At 40.7% G+C, this 19,480-nt stretch overlaps 2 protein-coding genes and 1 non-coding gene across 3 annotated transcripts in view; 1 reads left to right on the top strand and 2 right to left on the bottom strand.

Annotated features, from left to right (window-relative positions):
- Positions 1–15,617, bottom strand: part of LOC118856632 (histone H3-like) — a 42,815-nt gene extending 27,198 nt beyond the window's left edge. The window contains exon 1 of the mRNA XM_036767041.1: positions 15,321–15,617. Coding sequence (XP_036622936.1) covers positions 15,321–15,603 — 283 coding nt within the window. The 5' untranslated portion in view covers positions 15,604–15,617. The remainder of the gene's footprint in view (positions 1–15,320) is intronic.
- Positions 1–19,480, top strand: part of LOC118856634 (histone H3-like) — a 191,429-nt gene that overhangs the window by 6,106 nt on the left and 165,843 nt on the right. The window lies entirely within an intron of this gene.
- TRNAL-CAA lies at positions 13,575–13,682 on the bottom strand. Its single transcript has 2 exons — positions 13,645–13,682; positions 13,575–13,620 (listed from the first exon to the last, which is right to left on the bottom strand). It is a non-coding gene; the product is annotated as a tRNA-Leu (tRNA).

Genomic DNA, 19,480 nt, shown 5'->3' on the forward strand with positions numbered 1-19,480 from the left:
GAAGAGGACCACCTGGAAGCTGGAGGAGGATCTGCAGCAGCAACAGCAGCAGCAGCAAGGCTGTGAGCCACATGGAGATGTTTGCCCTGGGAGTTCAGGCTGGTCACCTCTCTAGGGAGCCCAGTGCTTTCCCCCTTGCAGGGAAGACTGGCTGCACAAGCCCTGGCAAAGGCCACGGCCCACTGGAAAAGAAAGACTCATTGCCCTGACTGATGACAAATGGATCTGATTACACTTCCTTTGCCTTCTGAGAGATAAGAGTTGGGGGTTGGGGGACAGGGAGAGGGACTCAGTTTCAACAAAGTCTCTTCTATAGTCAGTGTTTGTTTAGACCACTCACAGGCAGCTAGGTGGTACAGTGGCTAGAGCATTGGGACAGCAACACCTGATGTCAAATCTAACCTCAGAGACTCCCTGCCTCTGTAACCCTGGGCAGGTCACATAAAGAGCACTATAAAATAAGATCATTATAGTACCACTTCTTAAAGTTTTTTTTTTTTGTTTTTTTTTTGGTGAGGATTGGGTGTGTAAAGCACTTGGCAGAGTGACAGGCACTTAGTAGGTCCTAAATAAATCCTTCTTCCCTCATTCCTCAGGCTTGAGGCCTTTACCATTTGCTTGTATGTTAATGGGGACTCTCTATCCTTTCTTTCTTTTTTTTTTTTCCTCCTGGTGGAAAACACACACACACACACACACACACACTAGTGTAATGGCAGCAAATTGGGACTTTTTGCTGTTTTTTTCTTTTGGAGTGCTTCTCAGCACTAAGGCAATCAAGTGCCTTTGACTGAGGCTTTGATTGAATCAAGAGTCTTTTATGACTTAAGTCACAAGAAAGCCCAAGTAATGTGAGTTTGAGTCACATGTTTGTGATGTCCTCTGACCCTGAAGAAGTGTATATATACTTGGAGGTTAGCATTTTGCTTTGGGGCTCACTCATTTGGAAGAGCATTCATGTGATTTCACCAGAGGAGACTCTGGGTAGCTGTTAAGGAGCCCCCAGCTTTGAAAACCCAGATGTTGGTGCTTCCCTCTGGGGTAATTATGTATGTATTGCTATGGACAAACAGAAGCCCTGTCTCCTGATTTGTGTTATTTACTCTGTTTATGTAATTTCTGCTTGTAATTTCTGTTTCTGTTTTTTCTGGAGTTCAGGGTGCTTGACTTTTCCACCTGAACTAAGTGAATGATATATGTATGTTTAATTAAACTGAGATTGTTAACCCCCTAGAGTTGCTTTCCTTAGAAAAGCAGATCAAAGAACCTGTTCCAGTAGCCCTCCTGTGTGCTGGTATTATTGGCCTTTCACCTCCACAGCAGCTGTTAGTAACATTGGTGTTACAACTAGAAACTGGAACAAATTCTGGTGTTCACAAATGAATTCCTGAGGCAAAGTTATGGGAGAAAACAAAGAAAGATTTCAGAGAGAAGTTCATTCCATCTTTGGATAGAAATAGTTATTTAATATTTTATTGATTTGACACCAGAGTCTTTTCCCCTTGGACACTCCACCGCCCCCCCCCAACCTGCAGCTGAACCATCCCTTAGAACAAAATAAAGATTTAAGCAAAACCAACAGATACTTTAAAGATAGACAACATATGCTACAGTCTGTATCTGTAGTTGCCTTGTCTCCACTGACTGGACTGTGGCAGGAATGAAGGTTCATTATCATTTCTCCTGACCAGAAAGCTCATTAATACATCAGTTTTGTGACACTATCTTATTCATTAAGTATGTAAGTTGCCATCTTGCTTTTTAGGCTTCCTTCTACATTAATTCCTACAACTCTTGAGGGCTGCTCACAATTTCTCATAGACATCATTTCTTGCATTATATATGTACAAACACATATATGTACATATATATGTGTGTGTGTAATATATATACATAAATGTATAATTCCATTTACAGCTGCATACCCAATTTATTTCCCCCCCCTTTTTTTGTTACCACAAAGTACAACTCTGCATATTTGTGCATATATTCTAAAGGTACAATGTGCACTCTTTCAACCTTTTTCCTCCTTGGTATATATGCCCAGGAATGGGATAATCAGGCCAAAAGGCATGAAAGATTTAGATCTTTTTCTTATATCATTCCAAAATGTTCTCCCAAGTTGGCCAATGCATTGATCCAACATGGAATAACTGTACCAGTCTGTCCATCTCTCCTCTGACTGTGTCTCTTTTCATCCTCTTTGAGACTTCTCATAAAGCTCAAGGTGACAGTTGTTTAACCCTTTCATGTCTCTTTTATTTGTGACTTAGAGCCATCTTTCCTATCTTGTTTTATTTTTGATAGCTTGTCATTCTTCTTTACAAAAATGTTTCTTCGTTTCCTCTGATCACTTATCTACTCAGGCATGGCTTCTGATCTTAAAAGATGTTTATCAATTCCCTGTGTATCCTGGATATCAGACTCTTGTTCAGGATACATGCAGCGGGGATTTTTTTTTCCATTTAACCATTTCCCTTCTTGTCCTAGATGATTTGATTTTGTTTGGACACTAGTCTTTTAATTTTATGTAATTCAAATAATTTATTTTGTCTTTTACAATCTCTACCTTGTCTTGTCTTGTCAAGGATTTGCCCATTCTCGCCCATGATGGTGTACCTCCATGCTTTTTCCCTCATTAAAAAAAAAAAATGAAGTGATCTTTTATTAGAAGTCAAGGTTCCATATGGGCTGTATTATGGTATATGGTATTATTTGCTGGTTCCAACTCAATTTTTGCTGAACAGTTTGCCCTCGGTTCTTGTCTAATAGGGGGGCCCTTCTTTTTGTTGTTGTTTGTTATTGTTTGTATTTCTGTAGTTTATCAACCTCTAGAGTGCTGGGCTGGATTACTTTTGGTCTTTGCTTATCTTGTCTTTTCCTCTGATTTACCTTTCCATATTTTTAAACAAAGCCAAATAATTGAGATTACTGATGTTTTGAAACAGAGTTTGAGATCTAGTTTTAGGTTCATTCCTCCTTTTTTTTTTTTTAAACTAATGATTCCTCTCAAGGATCCAGACTTTTTATACCCCCAATATATTCCTTAACTATTTTAATCTAGTTTTCTCAAGTACCTTTTGTGGGCATTTTTGCTGGTATAACACAAAATCTGTAAATTAATTTAGGTGGTAGTCATTTTCATTAGATTAGCATGGGCTTAACTATAAATCTTTTCAGTTTTTCTTTATATCTGATTTTGATACTTGTATTTACATATGTCCTGAGTTAGTAAATTATTTTGAATGGAACTTCTCTTTTCAGCAATCTTTCTTTATTTTTTTTTTGTTAGTTCTGTGTCAGAATGCTAATGATTTTTGCATATTTTGAAGCTTGTAACTTTAATGACAATATTAACCATCTATCTTATTTTTTCATTGATTCTCTGGATTTTTTTTTATGTTAACCATCATTTGGTCTGCAAATTGGAAAATGTTCATACTGTACATTCCCTTTCCTGACTAATTACTCTAGCTAGCATTTTTGGAACTATATCAAATACCAGTGGAGATCGGAGGTTCATAAGCCTAACAGGTAAGAGGATTTTCCTGATACCAATCCTATGTTTCCTCTTTGCAATTTCTTTCTATACACTGTTACTAGTTTTTTTTTTCCTTCTAGGGCAACGCTGAACCTCTTCTCTGTGATAACCTTTCAACCATTTAAACATTATTATGCTTTTCCCAACCCATCTCAGTCTTTTCTTCTCCAGGCTGATTACCCCCTATTTCTTCAACTGATGTTCATAAGGTATGATTCACCAGGCTGATTGCCTTCCTCTGGAAAACTATCAGTGCCTATCTTTAGCACTTGACACCTAGAACTGAATATAATACTAGAAGCTACCTACTCCAAACCCCTCATTTTACAGATGAGGACACTGAGGCCCAGGCAGTATGGATTGGGGGAGTGAGGGTGGGCGGGAGGGGGGGGGATTTGAACTCAAGTCCTCTGACTCCACAGCCCCTTTTCTTTCCATTGTACGTTGGCTTTCCATCCCATTGAGTAGAAGTCATACAGTGGAGAACCTGCTTTATAGTTAGGGAAAGTAGACATTTTTTAAAAGAAGCTTCGAGAAGGCCCACTGTTTCACCAACTCTCACCTAAATTTTTTTTTTTATCCACTCCCTGACATGTCTCACAAGAGACAAATTCTTTCATGATATGAGGAGGAGGATTATACTGCAAATCATCGAGAAGGAATACATTATTAATCTTAAGATCATGGAATTTCAAACCAGAAGGGACCTTAGTGACAATTTAGCCCATTTTGGGCGTCAGGTGCAGTTCCAAGGTAAGTGACTTCTCCAAAATCATAGGGCAGACTTAGGGCTCAGATCTGCATCTGCCAGCTTTTGATCTATGTTTACCTCACTGCTGCCTTGTGGACATTTTACTCCACCATAAAGTGTTCTTTTCCTGTTACTTAGACCTGGTTTCTGATTTTAAAAAGAAGCCTGGAAATGATTTGTGGACACCTAGACAGTTTGTGCTATCTAATTTCAGATTGGAGGTATATAGGTGAGTCTTTCACTCAACTCTTTGGCTTACTGCTTCTCTTGATTTGGATGAAATAATCTTTAAGGATTTCTCCAACTTTAAATCCTGTCATCATGACCAACTATAACATACACATGACACAGAGGGATACATTTCTTTATGAGCATCCAATCTGAGTTTTCAGTTATGACCCAGGAAAGGGATTTATGGTTCCCAACATTCCCTTTCTGGGCTTCCTTCCAGAATAGCTCATGTTTCATGACTTTTTACAGCTTACAGTTAAGTGCTATCCTTCATTACAACTGTGTTAAGTAGGCAGTCCATAAGGATAGGAAGCTGAGACGTAAGAGGTGTGGAAGACTACCCATTGGTTATGTCAAGAAGGGATTCTTTTTCAGGGATATGTTATACTAGATGTCCTCTGCTGATGCTTACAAGTCTGAGATTCTATGACTCTGGAAGCCATCTGCTGAACTTTGTCCAGAGTTCACTCCCCTATGCCACCCTGCTGATACTATGTCACATGACCTCAGGCCCCAGAAGCTTCCTGCTCCACCAGCCTATAGGAAAGACTTTCCTGCCTGACTGTGAATTCCAGCCAAAGTTTTCTGGCTCCCAGGACAATAACATTCCTATTAGCTAACTGAAAAGCTTTGTTTCTGTTAGAGGATTTCTATTCCCCAGGAGGAGGTGAAAAGGTTCTTTGGCGCATTTCCCCAGCCATGTAATCTCTATACAGAGGTAGCAACCCCTGCTGAGTAATGCCATACCTGTCTGGGAATCTTTGTAGACTATTGCCTGGGAACATTGGCCTAATGTGCTATGCTTGCCAATTAGCCAAAAATGTTACACATCATTGTAAAAGGGTATTGAACACAATGTGAAAAACATTACCTTCTCTTTATATAAATCCATACCACTAGCCTGCTCTACCATATTCCCCTGCCCTATGGCATTCCAGAAAAGAGCAACTGAAATCATCTAGGTCATAGCAGAATTGTTTCATGAGAAAAGACACTGGAACAAGTGCTCTCCCACTCTCCCACCCCCCCCTCCCCCATGTTGAGGAAAGGAGTGATTATATGTGGAAGGAATGGAAGAAAGAAAAAGCGTTTAGATTTCTAGTCTATGGACCTGGGGGGGCAAATCCTAGCTTTGCTACTCGACTTCTATCTGATCTTGTCCAAGTCACTTAACTGTTCTGAGCCTGTTTCCTCATCTATAAAATTAGGGGCTTAGACTAGAGAGGCTTTAAGGTCCCTCTAAATCTATGATATTATTATTATGATCTCATGGCTAGACATTAGGATTCCAAAGGCTGAGAGAAGATGGGAACAAAGTTAAAGTAATGGAAATAGGCTCCTTGAGACCAAGTATTTTGCTAGCTTTTAATTTTTATATCCTCAGTGTCTGAGTAAATTTTAAATGTTTTAAAAAACATTTGTAGAGTTCTGGTTATGTGCCAAGCACAGCTAAAAAGGGTTTGATTGAACAGAAAAATCATAGACAGGCTGGACAGTTTGGTCACTGGCTTGTTCACCTAATCACAGCACACTAAAGTAGAAAGGGTGGTGTCATTTCTAGAAGTCTTAAAGGGAGAACTTTAGGATAAGAAATACTCTACCCAGCAAATTGGAAGAGATGGCACAGGATGAAAACCAAAACTAGATGAAACCATAGTATAAAGGACTCTATTTTCAGCCATATTCTTTATTGCATTTTAAGTCCTCATTGGTTGGTACCTCATCTCATTCAGCTGCTATTCAATCCAACCCAACTGTGATCTACTTCCTGCTATAAATCTATGTATGATCTATGACTTGTTGAATGAAGATTTATTAAGTGTCCCTTGTGGGCAAGGTACTGGCTACAGACAAGATGAAAAACTGTCCCTGTCCTTAAGGAATTTATATCCTACTGGGGGAGGATGCAATATGTAAACACTCAAGTCTCTAGGAGGGGAGATTTTCAGGTGTGGTCCTTCAAAAAGCAGAGTCACAGAATCGAAGTGTTCCTACTATCTCTTCACTTTAGACCCTACTTGTTTGTAGCTGATAATACCCGCCCATTCACCTCCCGGATTTTGTCCTCCAATTTTCTTCTAGGCCAATAGCAAACTTTAATGGATGGATTCAATATTCACTCCAATCAGTACTATGAGTAAGGGTATCTGCAAAAAGCTCTTCACTGGATTTCTTCAGTAATGATCAATTCTTACAAATACTAACTTCCCTTTTCATTGTTACTAATTCAGCCATATATCTAGATGTCAGATATATGTGTCTGTTTGTTATCAGGAAGCAAACTTTAATTTATCAATAAGCATTGTTCTACCCATGGGCTTTGTTGTTCTTCTTGAGACTTATCCAACTCTTAGTGACCTCATTTGGGGTTTCCTTGGTAAAGGTACTTCTCCAGCTCATTTTGCAGGTGAGGAAACAGAGGCAAACAGGATTAAGTGACTTGCCCAGGGTCACATAGTTAGTAGGTGTCTGAGGCCAGATTTGAAGTCAGGAAGAGAAGTCTAGGTCTGGCATTCTACTACATCACCTGGCTGTCCCAGATACGGGCTACAAAGTGCTTAATGTCCTGTTTTTATGTAACTTAGGAGAGATGAATGAAGACAGGCACTTAAGGTCAGTTCAACCTTTATACAATATTCAAGGTACTATTCTTTGAGTTGAAGACACAAACATGAAAATGTCACCAGTCCAGTCCTTGAGGAGCTTACCATAGGAGGAATAAGGCATGCAAACTAAGAAATAAGATGCAAAGTAGCATTTTATAGATGCAATTCCAGCTCTATGTAATATAATCCTTATGAACAATAATTTCAAATGTTTGATAGAATTCACTTGTAAAACTGTCTAGTCCTGGTGTTGGAAAGCTCATTTATGATCTATTCAACTTTGTTTTCTAAAATTAGGTCTATTTAGATAGTGAGGTATAAAATGTATAATTCTGATTACATTAAATTAAAAAGACTTTGTACAAATAAAACCAATGTAGCCAAGATCAGAAGGAAAGCAGAAAATTTGGAAAAAAAATTTTATAGACTGTTTCTTAGATAAAAGTCTCGTATCTCAAATATATAAAGAACTTTGTTGAATCTATAAGAATTTGAATCATTCGCCAATTGATAAACAGTCAAAGAATATGAACAGGCAAGGTTTTTTATGAATAAATCAAAACAATTTATAATCCTATGAAAAAATGCTCTAACTCATTATAGATTAGAGAAATGTAAATTAAAATTACCTTTAGATATCATTTTATACCTATCAGATTGGCTAAAATGATAGAAGGGGAAAGTGACAATTGTTAGAGGGGATGTGGAAAAATGGAGACACTAAATTCACTGGTGGTAGAACTGTGAACTAATTCAAGCATTTTGGAGAGCAATCTGGAATTGTGCCCAAAGAGTTATTAAACTGCCTATACCCTTTGATCCAGCCATGCCGCTACTAGGTCTGGTTCCCAAGAAGCTTAGGGAAAAAGGAAAAGAACCTATATGTTCTAAAATATTTATAGCAGATCTTTTTGTGGTAGCAAGAACTGGAAATTGCAGGGATGTGCATCAATTGGGGAGTGGCTGAACAAGTTATGGTATATGCTTGTAATGGAATACTTTGTGCTATAAGCAATGATGAGCTTGGTGACCTTAGAAAAACCATTGGTAGACTTGCATGAAGTAAAGAAGAGAGAAATGAGCAGAACCAAGAGAACTTTGTATGTAGTAACAGCAGTATTATTTTAAGAACAACTTTGAGCAACTATGTCATTTTGGCTATTTATAAATGCCCAAATTAACTACAAAACATATATGAAGGAAGATGCCATCTGCTTCTAGAGAAAGAAGTAATAAATATAAGAATGCATAGAATGGGTTTGCATATGTGTGTATGTACATATATACACATATATATTTCTAATAGTAACCATCTCTAGGATGGAGGTGGAGGGAGGGAAGAAAAAAATTGCATGATAACTTTATTATCTATTTAAAAGAAACAGCAAATTATACATAATAGATTTGTGGTTTTACATGAAATTATCTACTATTCTACTATGTTATGTTTTATTTCTTAAGTTCAGAATTAAAAAGAAAAAGACAAAACCAAACCAAAGATTTCAAGGGCCCACTGTTCAAGGCACAGTGTAAAAATACCAAGTGAAATTTTGTTCCTGCCCTAAATTTACATTTTACTCAGGGAGGATATGACATGTATATTTATAAGAGTCTGGTTGGGAAAATATTCAGAAATAATCCTTCAAGAAGCATAGTTACAGAATCTCTAGTGTTAATCTCTCTGCCCTTCAGTCTGGCCTCCAAACATCTGCTCAAGTGTTTTTTCTTAAGCACAGTATTAATCATGTCTTACTCCACTCTAGTGGAGTGGTTCCTATTATCTCCAAGATAGAATTCCTCTTTTCGATGTATTAGTGATAGCTATCATTTATATAGTGTTTTAAGATTTACAAAGTGCTTTGCAAATAATGTCTCATTTAACCGTCACAATCACCTGGGACACAGATGATTTGGGGCATTTTAAATTCTTTACTACATGGCCCCTTCCTAGCTTTCCAGTCTTCTTTAACACTAGTCTCCTCCTGCCACAATGGTCTACTGGATGTTTTTTACACATAATATTCCATCTCCCATTTCCCATTTTCACACCTTTGCACTGGCTGTTCCCCATACCTGGAATACTTTCCCTCTTTAACTGCTTTCCCTCTTTAACTGCTTGATAAATGCATGGTGATTGGTAAAAAAAAAAAAAAAAAAAAAAAAAAAAAAAGTGACCTTAAGGATGATCTAAATCTCATTATCACTTAAATCATAAACTGCCTTATTTAACCTACTTGAAAGTCTTACTCTGTTGAACAGTGATTTCTTTTTGGAGGGGGAGGGCAGGGCAATTGGGGTTAAGTGACTTGCCCAAGGTCACACAGCTAGTGTGTCAAGTGTCTGAGGTGGGATTTGAACTCAGGTCCTCTCCTGACTCCAGGGCTGGTACTCTACTCAATGCACCACCTAGCTGCCCCAAACACAATATTTCTTTACGGAGCCCTATGTAGGGCAAAGAAACATTGCAGTCTAGTGGACAGAGCATCAAATTTGCTATCAGGAAGGAAGATTTGGGTTCTAAATCTTGCTCCCGACTTGTAATTTGCTGTGTGACCATACATAAGTCACTAAACTGTTCTGAGGTTCATCTTCCTGAGTTCCAATCCAGCTTCAGAGACTTACCAGCTGTATGACCCTGGGCATGTAACTTAACACTGTTTGCCTCAGTTTCCTCATCTGTAAAACAAGCTGGAGGAGGAAATCGCAAACCATTCCAGTATCTTGTCCAAGAAAATCCCAAATGGGGTCATGAAGAGTTGGACATGACTGAAAAATGACTGAACTACAACAGAAGTTAGAGATTGGTTGTGATCTGACTGTGAAGGATGTTCCCACATTAACAAAACACAGGCTTGACGAATCAAGGGTAAAGGTAGAATTAACTTTAGGCTAAGAGTTTTGTTTGTTTTTGTTTTTGTTTTTTTCTGGCCAGTTGGCTCAAAGAGTTTTCAGTGATGTTAGGGATTCATCCCTAGGAGCATGAGTTGCCCTGGCTTTGCTTGTTCTCTATACATGTCTTGTCTCCCACCAGTAGTGTGGGAATATAAGACGGGGATGTACTCCTCTATGAAGAGGGTTGAGGAGGTCAGGATTCTTCTTGTCATTTATTTTAATTTGCTATTTAATTCAATCTTTCATTTTGAAGTAACATGTCCTCAAGGTGGCCTATTAATTTATCACAGTCTCAGCTGGTGAGGGAATCAAGACAAAACATGATGATTAAATGGACATTGGGAGTGGTTTACTAGGATGCAAGGAGGCTTGTTGTTGTGTGACATTGATGATCATCATTGCGTTGCTTTGGTCTTTTGTTTCATGGTGTTTATTTTTGCTGAGTTTTCTTAGTCACCTTGGTGACATGTAAATCTCTCTTCTCAAAATTAGTCCATTGTGAGCCCTCTAAATAGTTTGATCTGTAACCTGACTTACATAATTCTGATTATGAATATATGAAAACCTTACAGATTTGGCATGTGGATAGGTAATCCATGGCAGGAAAGGGCTGGCTCCTCCCTTATGAATTAAAAGGAGGATTTGAGGGAATTGAAACAGCATATAGTAGTAGGATTTGAGTAAACCACACTTACTCCATCTTGTGATTCAATTCTGGAGCTAGCTAGCTCAGTTCCCTTTCTATTCTATTATGAATCTAGTCTAATTTCTGTCTTGTCGGAAAACTTTATTCAATTGTGGGAATTGTGAGAAAACTTTATTATGTTGTTTGAACCTAGACCTGCATGACTAGGAAGCTCGACCACCTCTTCCTGTTGCTTAACTAAGAACCTAAGTTATGCTGACCAGAAGCCTGGTGAGACCCAAAGACTGATGCAAGGAAATTCTCACAATTATACATCTCAAGCAATCTATATGTCTTATCTGAAAACTAGCCCTGTACTGATCAGTCAAATATCATTCCCATGGTCCTTTGGTTGAATATAGCCACTTGGAGGGAGTGGGACACCTCTTTTTCTGCTTTCAGAGAATTGTACCTGTTCACTCTCCCCCTCCCAACTTTCCTCCATTTAGAAATCAGAGTACTTAATTTTGTATCCTGGTTAATTGTTTTCTTTTAATTAATTGGTCTTGTTTTACTGTTTTTAATGTACAAAAATCTGTCTCCCCCTGTATTTGGGGTCCAGTGCCAAAGCTGAGGAGACCTGGTCCCAATTTGTTATGTAATGGACATGCACTGCTTAATAAACAGCTATGCTCAGAAGCTTGAACCTTTGTTTCCTTAGTCATTTCCTCTTTCACCTCCACATTGAGCCCTCATTGTGGCAAGACAATTATTTTTACTCCCCTAATTGACAAAATACCTCACTCACCATAATAGAGTTCCCCAATTTTTTCATCCCTTCTCAAACTTCCCACACTCCCTCTGCACCCACCCTCTCAGCTGAGAACTTTGCTTCGTATTTCACTGAAATCATTGAGGCCATTTGGTAAAATGTCGCTCTTCTCCCTTCCTCCTCCTTCTCCTCCTCATCTCACATCACTCAGATATCTTCCCCAACTATCTTTTCCTTCAGCCCTGTCTCACATGAAGTAGCTCTTCAACTTGCTAAGGCAAACCTGTTTACCTGCACACATGATCCCATTCTATCTCACATTCTCCAATACATTGTACCATTTATCATCCCTACTCTCTGACCTTCAACCTACTCTGTCTACTGATTGTGTTCATATTGCCTACAAACATGTCTGTGTCTCCTTCATCCTCACTACATCTTCCTGGATAAACTCCTTGAAAAGACTGTCTGCAATAGGTGCCTCCACTTCCTTTCCTCTTACTCCTCCAGACTTGCATTTCTTATTGCCCAATGGACTTCTTGAACTGGAGGTCCTGTAGATGTCTTAAATTCAACATGTCCAAAACTGAACTCAGTTTTCCCTACAAATCCTCCCCCGCTTCCTAATTTTGATGTTATTGTTGAAGGCACCACCATTCTCCTAGTCACCCAAGCTCACTCCTCATTCCCACTCATTTCACATATCTAATCTGTTGCCAGATCCTGTTGAAGTTTCACTTGTAACATCTCTACTATGGGTCCACTGCCACCACTCTGGCACAGGCCTTTGTCACCTCATCATTGTTGTCGTTCAGAAATGTCCAACCCTTTTGACCCCATTTGGGGTTTTCTTGACAAATATATTAGAGTGGTTGGCCATTTCCTTTACCAGCTCATTTTACAGATGAGGAAACTGAGGGACATAGTTAATAGACTTGACCAAGGTCACATAGCTAGCAAGTATCTGTCTGAGGCCAGATTCAAACTGAGGTTTTCCTGTCTAGGCCCAGCAGTCCGTCTACTATGCCACCATTTCTGCCCCATGCCTACTGCCATAGCCTTTGGGTTGGTCTCCCAAACTCAAGTTTTTCATCAGTCCAATTTATCCTTCCCTCAGCTATGAATTAATCTTTCTAAAGGACAGGTCTAGCCTTGTCAATCCCTTCCCTACTTCCTCCCTGCCCCACCCCCATCCCAATCTACTTCAGTGGCTCTCTATCAGGATCAAATATAAAACCCCCTGTTTGGTGTTCAAAGCCCATCATAACATAGCCTCCTCCTACATTTCCAATCTTATATATTATTCGCTTCCCCCACGTATTCATATTGTCTCCCCCATACGACTCTGAGCTCCTTGAGGGCAGGACTGTCTTTTTACTTTCTTTATATCTCCAGCACTTAGCATAGCACCTGGCACATAGGATGCACTCAAAAAATGCTTGTTGACTCAATATTAATTGTCCCAACCCAGGCTTTAGGCCTGCTATGAGCTGCTATGGCGATTAAGCGGTAGGACAGCTACCAGCTGATGCAAAGAAAGACCCTGGGTATCTGTACCCTAATAGCCAAGCCAGAAGACCCTAAGGAAATGGAGCTGACTTCCCCATCTTTCTCCCTTCTCCACATAGTCCTGTAGGCTACTACCTTATTTTAGTTGTTCTTTTAAGGCTCCTTGTTGTAGCTAGGTGACACAGTGGACACAATGCTGGGCCTAGAGTCAGGAAGACCTGAGTTCAAATCCTGCTGCAGATTCTTACTAAGTGTGTGGTCCTGGTCAAGTCACTTAACCTTTGTCTGCCTCAGTTTCTTCATCTGTAAAGTGGAGATAGTAATAGCACCTACCTCTTAGGATTGTCATGAGGATCAAATAAGATAGCAAACTTTAAAGAGCTATATAAATGCTAACTATTATTACTTATGTGGCCCCCAGGATTAAAGAAAGGAGAGGAATATCCTGTATATCACCATCTTGATGGAATTAAGAGTTTTATTAGTAACTCTACAGATGTACATAAAAATAAGGTTTGGGAATATTTTTTGTTGGATGTATGGTTGGTTCTCCACTCCATGACAGATTACTGGGATTGCCTGAACACATAAACAGAGACCAGATCCCAGTAGGACTTTATTTAGGAAAAAAAAAAAAAAACCAGATGTGTCAGAAGTGGGATTTGAACCCACGCCTCCATACGGAGACCAGAACACCCTGTCAGGGAAGGAAAGTACCTTGAGTCTGGCGCCTTAGACCACTCGGCCATCCTGACACTCAATACCCTGCCTTCGCTAAACTCCCAAGTACTCAAACTCTACTACTACGAGGGACTAACCACATTATTAGAATGCGAATTGTACGCTTACCTCCAAGACTATTTTATGGAGAACTCGCACAGGGCAAAGGCGCACATGGCGGTCAGAAGAAGCGATATAAAGACACTCTAGGTTTCTCTTAAGAACTTTGGAATTGATTGTACGACATGGGAGACACTAGCACAGGACCGCCCAGCATGGTGTGCCCACATCAGAGAAAGTGCTATGAGCAAAGCAGAATTGAAGTAGCTCGAAAGAAACTCGAGATGCGCCAATTTAGAGAATCCACCCCAAAGGTTCCCATGGACTATTCGTGCCCGACCTGTGGGAGAGCATTCTGCCCTTGTACTGGTCTTATCAGCCACAGTGGGACACACTGTAACTTGACTCCAACATAGTGATGTCATTTTGGTCCAGAACGAAGGATGACAGCTAACGAATCAATCAATCTATGCTACAGGGCCTTCCTGGGGGCTTAAAGATCCTATTACCTGGGAAAAGATACAAAAGTATGATTGCTTCCATAGCTGAACCGGAACAAATTAGGAGTGAATGGGAAAACCCATTGATTCAGTGATAAGGAAGATACAGAATATTTCTTATTCCTTCTCCTCTCCAATCTTTCCCCCACACAGCCACCAAACTGACATGCCTAAAATATATCTGACCCATGTAACTCTTCTTTCCAAAAACCTTCATTGCCTTCGTATTGCTTCTAGAATAAAAAAGAAAATTATCAGCCTGGCATTTAAGGCCCCCTCTAATCTGACTGCCCCGTACCCTTCCAATGTTGTATCATGTTACTCCCCTTCATCTCTATTCTAGCTAACGAGACTGCTACCTGTTGCTCGTCCACAAAATTCTACTGCATTCCATATTCCACCTCCTCTACTTTGCCCAAGCAGTCCACCCTATCTCCAATACCCTCCCTCCTCCCCTCTGCCTCTTAAGAAGCTGTTTTTCAGAGCCCCGCTTAAGGGCAACTTCCTACCAGAGGGCCTAGTTAGTGATCTCCGGTTTCCTTCCAGAAATGACTGCGTTTGTTTATTACTTATGCGCAGTCTGCCTTTCATAAGCAGTGAAAGTTATCAAATATTTGGTGCGGCTAGCACTCTCCTGGTCCGCAGGCGCCTGCGTTAACAGCCAATAGTAAGGAAGGAGTACCATCTCCTTATTTGCATAACTCTTACGGTAACCCTAACACTATCGAATCCGAATGTCTAATTGACAGCTCCCTCAATTTGAAGAGAAATGGGGGTGGGGGTACAGTAAGAACACGCAATACACACCTACTCTGAAAAACCTTAAAGTGACAGCATAACTAAAACACACCGCAGTCATTGACGTTAAGAGTATCACAGTATAGCGTTCCGGGTTAGACCAAGAGGCCCTTCACGGCAGATTTGTTGTACAACGACGTGACTGGAGAATTGATAATGAACCCACCTAGTAATTACGTAGCTACCTATTGTTAAACTTAAGCGTTCAGCTTTTTAAAAAGATAACATGGTTGGCCCTGAAAAGGGCCTTTGGTTTTCCTTGGCGGGCTTGCAAATGGCTGCTGACTTAACCTCCGAAGCCGTAGAGGGTTCGGCCCTGGCGCTTGAGGGCGTAGACCACGTCCATGGCAGTGACAGTCTTCCTCTTGGCGTGCTCGGTGTAGGTGACGGCGTCCCGGATCACGTTCTCCAGGAACACCTTCAGCACGCCGCGGGTCTCCTCGTAGATGAGTCCCGAGATACGCTTGACGCCGCCGCGCCGAGCCAGACGGCGGATGGCAGGCTTGGTGATGCCTTGGATGTTATCACGGAGCACCTTCCTGTGCCGCTTGGCACCCCCTTTGCCCAGCCCCTTACCGCCTTTGCCACGTCCAGACATCTCAAATTGCTACCCTAAGCTGCTCAAATGAAATGGTGACTTGCCGGGAAAATTTTGCCTTTATATACTGTATTGTCGGACCGGATTGAAAACAGACAGTCTTCGCGCTAAAGACCTGATTGGCTCCTCCTCCTCCAACCCCTGGAAGAAAGAGGCATTATACTGAACATTTTTTTTGTCTTCTTTCTTCCCTTCCCTTACGTTTCTCTCTCCCTTCCCTTCCTTTTTCCTTTCCTTTTCTCTCCCTTCTTTCTTTAGATAGAGGGTGTGTAAAGACTGAGATCTCAGCTCTTAAATTTTTGGATGTTTCTGATATGAATCATTTCTTTTGTGATTTTTATACAGTCATTTTTTACTCGTTTCGAATTAACTAAGAATTCGTTTTGGTAAAGGGAACACGCAATTCCCGAACAAATTCCCATTACACATTCAAAAACCTGTACTTTCTCTACTCTCATCAGGTGTAGTATGACCTTGAGCAAATCAGTCAGTTCTTCGGTCGCGATTTAGTCAATAAACTGCTGCTATCGGCCAGGAACTGCTAAGCGTTGGGTATGAAAAGAAAGGCAAGAAGACTGGCCCCGCCCTTCACAATCTAACAGGGGAGACTACCGGCAAACCACTAGTACGGGAAAATAGGAAATAATCACTACAGGGAAGGCTTTAGAACTAAGAGGGATCATAGAAGGTAGAATTTTAGCTGGAGTTGGAAGGAAGCCTCTGGTGGAGTGGAGAAGGGTGAGCATTCCAGGCATGGGGGACAGCCGGAAGAGATGGAGTGTCTTGTTCATGGAACAGCAAGGAAGCCAGTGTCGTTGAATTAAAGAGTACATGGGGGAGGGCAGTGACTAGAAAGGTAGGTTATTAAAGGCTTTAGATGACAGACAGAATTTTATAGCGAATCCTAGTGGTCCAATGACAAAAGTTGACTGAGCAGAGGAGTGACAAAGTCGAACCTGAACTTTAGGAAAATCACTTTGGGGCCTGAATGGAGGGTGACCTGGAGGGGCAGGCAGACCAAATCAGCAGGCTATTATAACAGTCCAGGTGTGGAGATGAGGGTCTGCACCAGGGTGGTGGCCAACAGGATATCTGGTTCAAGATGTCTAATGCAGTTCTCCATACCACAACATGGGGGTTAGGGACCAGGTGCCCTGGCTGTGAGCTGGAAAATCTTGAGTAATTTTTTGGTCCTTTCTTTATACCAGAGAAGAAGTATGAATTTATTTTTCTTTTGTGGGGTGTTTATAGCACCTTATTGTAAAATTTGGGTTAGGGGCAGCTAGGTGGCGCAGTCAGTAGAGCACCGGCCCTGGAGTTAGGAGGACCTGAGTTCAAATGTGGCCTCAGACACTTGACACATGTACTAGCTGTGTGACCTTGGGCAAGTCACTTAACCCCAACTGCCCTGCCAAAAAGCAAAAAAAAAAAATTTGGGTTAAATATTTGGTCATAGGCTCTGTGTCGTTGGCTGGCTTTCTTGGGTTGTCTGCAGCTTCCAAAAACTCCCCCAAAGCTCCCATTTAATTTCTTATTCAGAACCAAGATATTTTGAAACCAAGATGGGGAAAGTCACTATGTGGAAGGGATAACTGCAGTCAATTGGAGATGTGAAACTGAAGGTCAGGGATGGATAAGCAGGTTTCACAGTCATCAGTACAGGCATACCTCAGAGATATTACAGATTCAGTTCCAGACCATGCCAATAAAGAGGATATTGTAATAAAGTGAGTTGCACTAATTTTTTGGGTTCCCAGTGTATATAAAACTTATGTTCATACTATGCTGTAATCTAATAAGTGTGCAATATGCACGTGCATATTATGTCTAAAAACAATGTACATACCTGTAGAGGGCCAGCTCTGAGAAAGTCCATTCTGGGATAAGATACAGGCCAGAGGCCTGTTCTTGCCCTTGGACTGAGAACTCGGCATGGTGGACTCTCCATCCCTCCCTCAGCATGCACCTGCTGCTCAGGTTGAAGGCTCTTCAAGCCTCCCCAATACAGGGGCTCTCTCAAAACCCCCCATGGCACACACCACCAGTGGGCTATTAACACAATATTGTTTATAGCAAAAGCGGAACAAAAGCAGGAGGAAGTCATGCATTATGCAAATGGATTTGTTGATTCTGCTTGCCTAAAAGGTATATAAGCCCTGTCCCTCAGTTAAATAAAGGGAGCGGTTCTTTACTCTTCCTCCTGGCCATGTTTTTCTTTTCACTCTCCGTTGGCATTCGGCCATCTCCGGCCATTTCAGCACCACAGCTGCTGGCGGAACATACCTTAATCAAAAAATACTTTATTGCTAAAAAATGCTAACCACCATCTGAGCCTTCAGCAAGTTACAATCTTTGCTAGTGGAGGTTCTTGCCTCCATACTGATGGCTGCTGACTGATCATGGTAGTGATTGCTTAAGGGAGGCTGTGGCAGTTTCTTAAAATGACAACAATGAAATTTGAAAATGGATTGAAACTTCCTTTCATTTGAATGCTTAGAGGTCATTGGAGGGTTATTAATTGCCCTAGTTTCAATATTGTTGTGTCTTAGGGAATTAGAGATGCCCAAGGAGAGGGAGAGGGACAGGATCACTGGTTGGTGGACCAGTCAGAACATGCACATTTACCAATCAAGTTTGCATCTTTTATGGGGAGGTTGGTGGTATCTCAAAATAAGCACAATAGTAACACAAAAGATCACTGATCACAGATCACCATGACAGACAAAATAATAATGAAAAGGTTTGAAATATTTTGAGAGTTACCAAAATGTGAGACAGACATGATATGGGCACGTGCTGTTGGAAAAATGGAACCAATAGACCCGCTTGAAGCAAGGTTGCCACAAACCCTCAATATGTTGTTGTTTTGTAAGTAATATCTTGGAAGTACAATAAAGTGAAGTGCAATACAACAACATATGTCTATGTAGAGATAATAATTGACTCCATGAAATGGAAACACATGAGATTGCTGAGTGAAATAATATAGAAAGAGAAAAAAAGAGGGCTCAGGACAAAACCCTGTGGAACACCAAACATTAGATTAACCATTGTTTCCTGGATGAAGATCCAGCGAAGGAGACTGAAGAGTAGTCAGATAAGTAGAAGGAGAACCAGGAGAGAATTGTATCCTGAAAACCCAGAGAGAAGAGAGTAACAAGGAGAAGAGAGTGCTTGTCAAAGAATATAGAGAGTTCAAGAAGGATTAGGGTCTCAGTTTCCTTACCTGTAAAATGAAGGGGTCTTTGGGGCTAGTGATTCCAGTTCTATGATACTGTAATCCCATTACTTGAAATGGTTAGTTTCTCTGGTGCTAACCATGGTGCGCATAGGGGCTAATCAGGCCTCCTTTTATATGTGAAAGCAATGTCTAACCTTGCCAGCCATCGCAAATAGGACTTAACCCATCTCTTAGCTGAAAGCAAAGCTCTACTTCAAGAACAAGTCTGAGAAAGAAAGGAAAGAGAATGTATGCTTGGGAACCTTATTAGAAGGACCACTTGCTGCCTGTTTTCTTCCTTTCTCTGGCATTTGAGGACCAATAGCAAAAGATCCCCTAATTCCTTTTATTACTTTAGTTTTATTAATAGAAAAATAGGTATAATAATGTATATTCTGCATGCTTCATAGTAATGCTGTGAAGGTCAAATAAGATGGTGTATAGCTTGGTATATGGGAGTAAGGCAAATGCCCTTACAACAGGCCCAGAGATTTGTAACTAGAAGGGCCCTTAGAAGGTACCTCCAGCAACCATCCCCTTCCTCATACAGATGAAGGGAATGAGGCCCAAGAACTTAATTGACTTGCCCAAGGATGCTCTGTAGTTAGAGACAGGATGGCATAGTGGAAACCACAGAGCTTAGACACAGACAGCCTA

The sequence above is a fragment of the Trichosurus vulpecula genome, chromosome 7, assembly GCF_011100635.1.
Source record: "Trichosurus vulpecula isolate mTriVul1 chromosome 7, mTriVul1.pri, whole genome shotgun sequence".
NCBI classification, from domain to species: Eukaryota; Metazoa; Chordata; class Mammalia; order Diprotodontia; family Phalangeridae; genus Trichosurus; species Trichosurus vulpecula.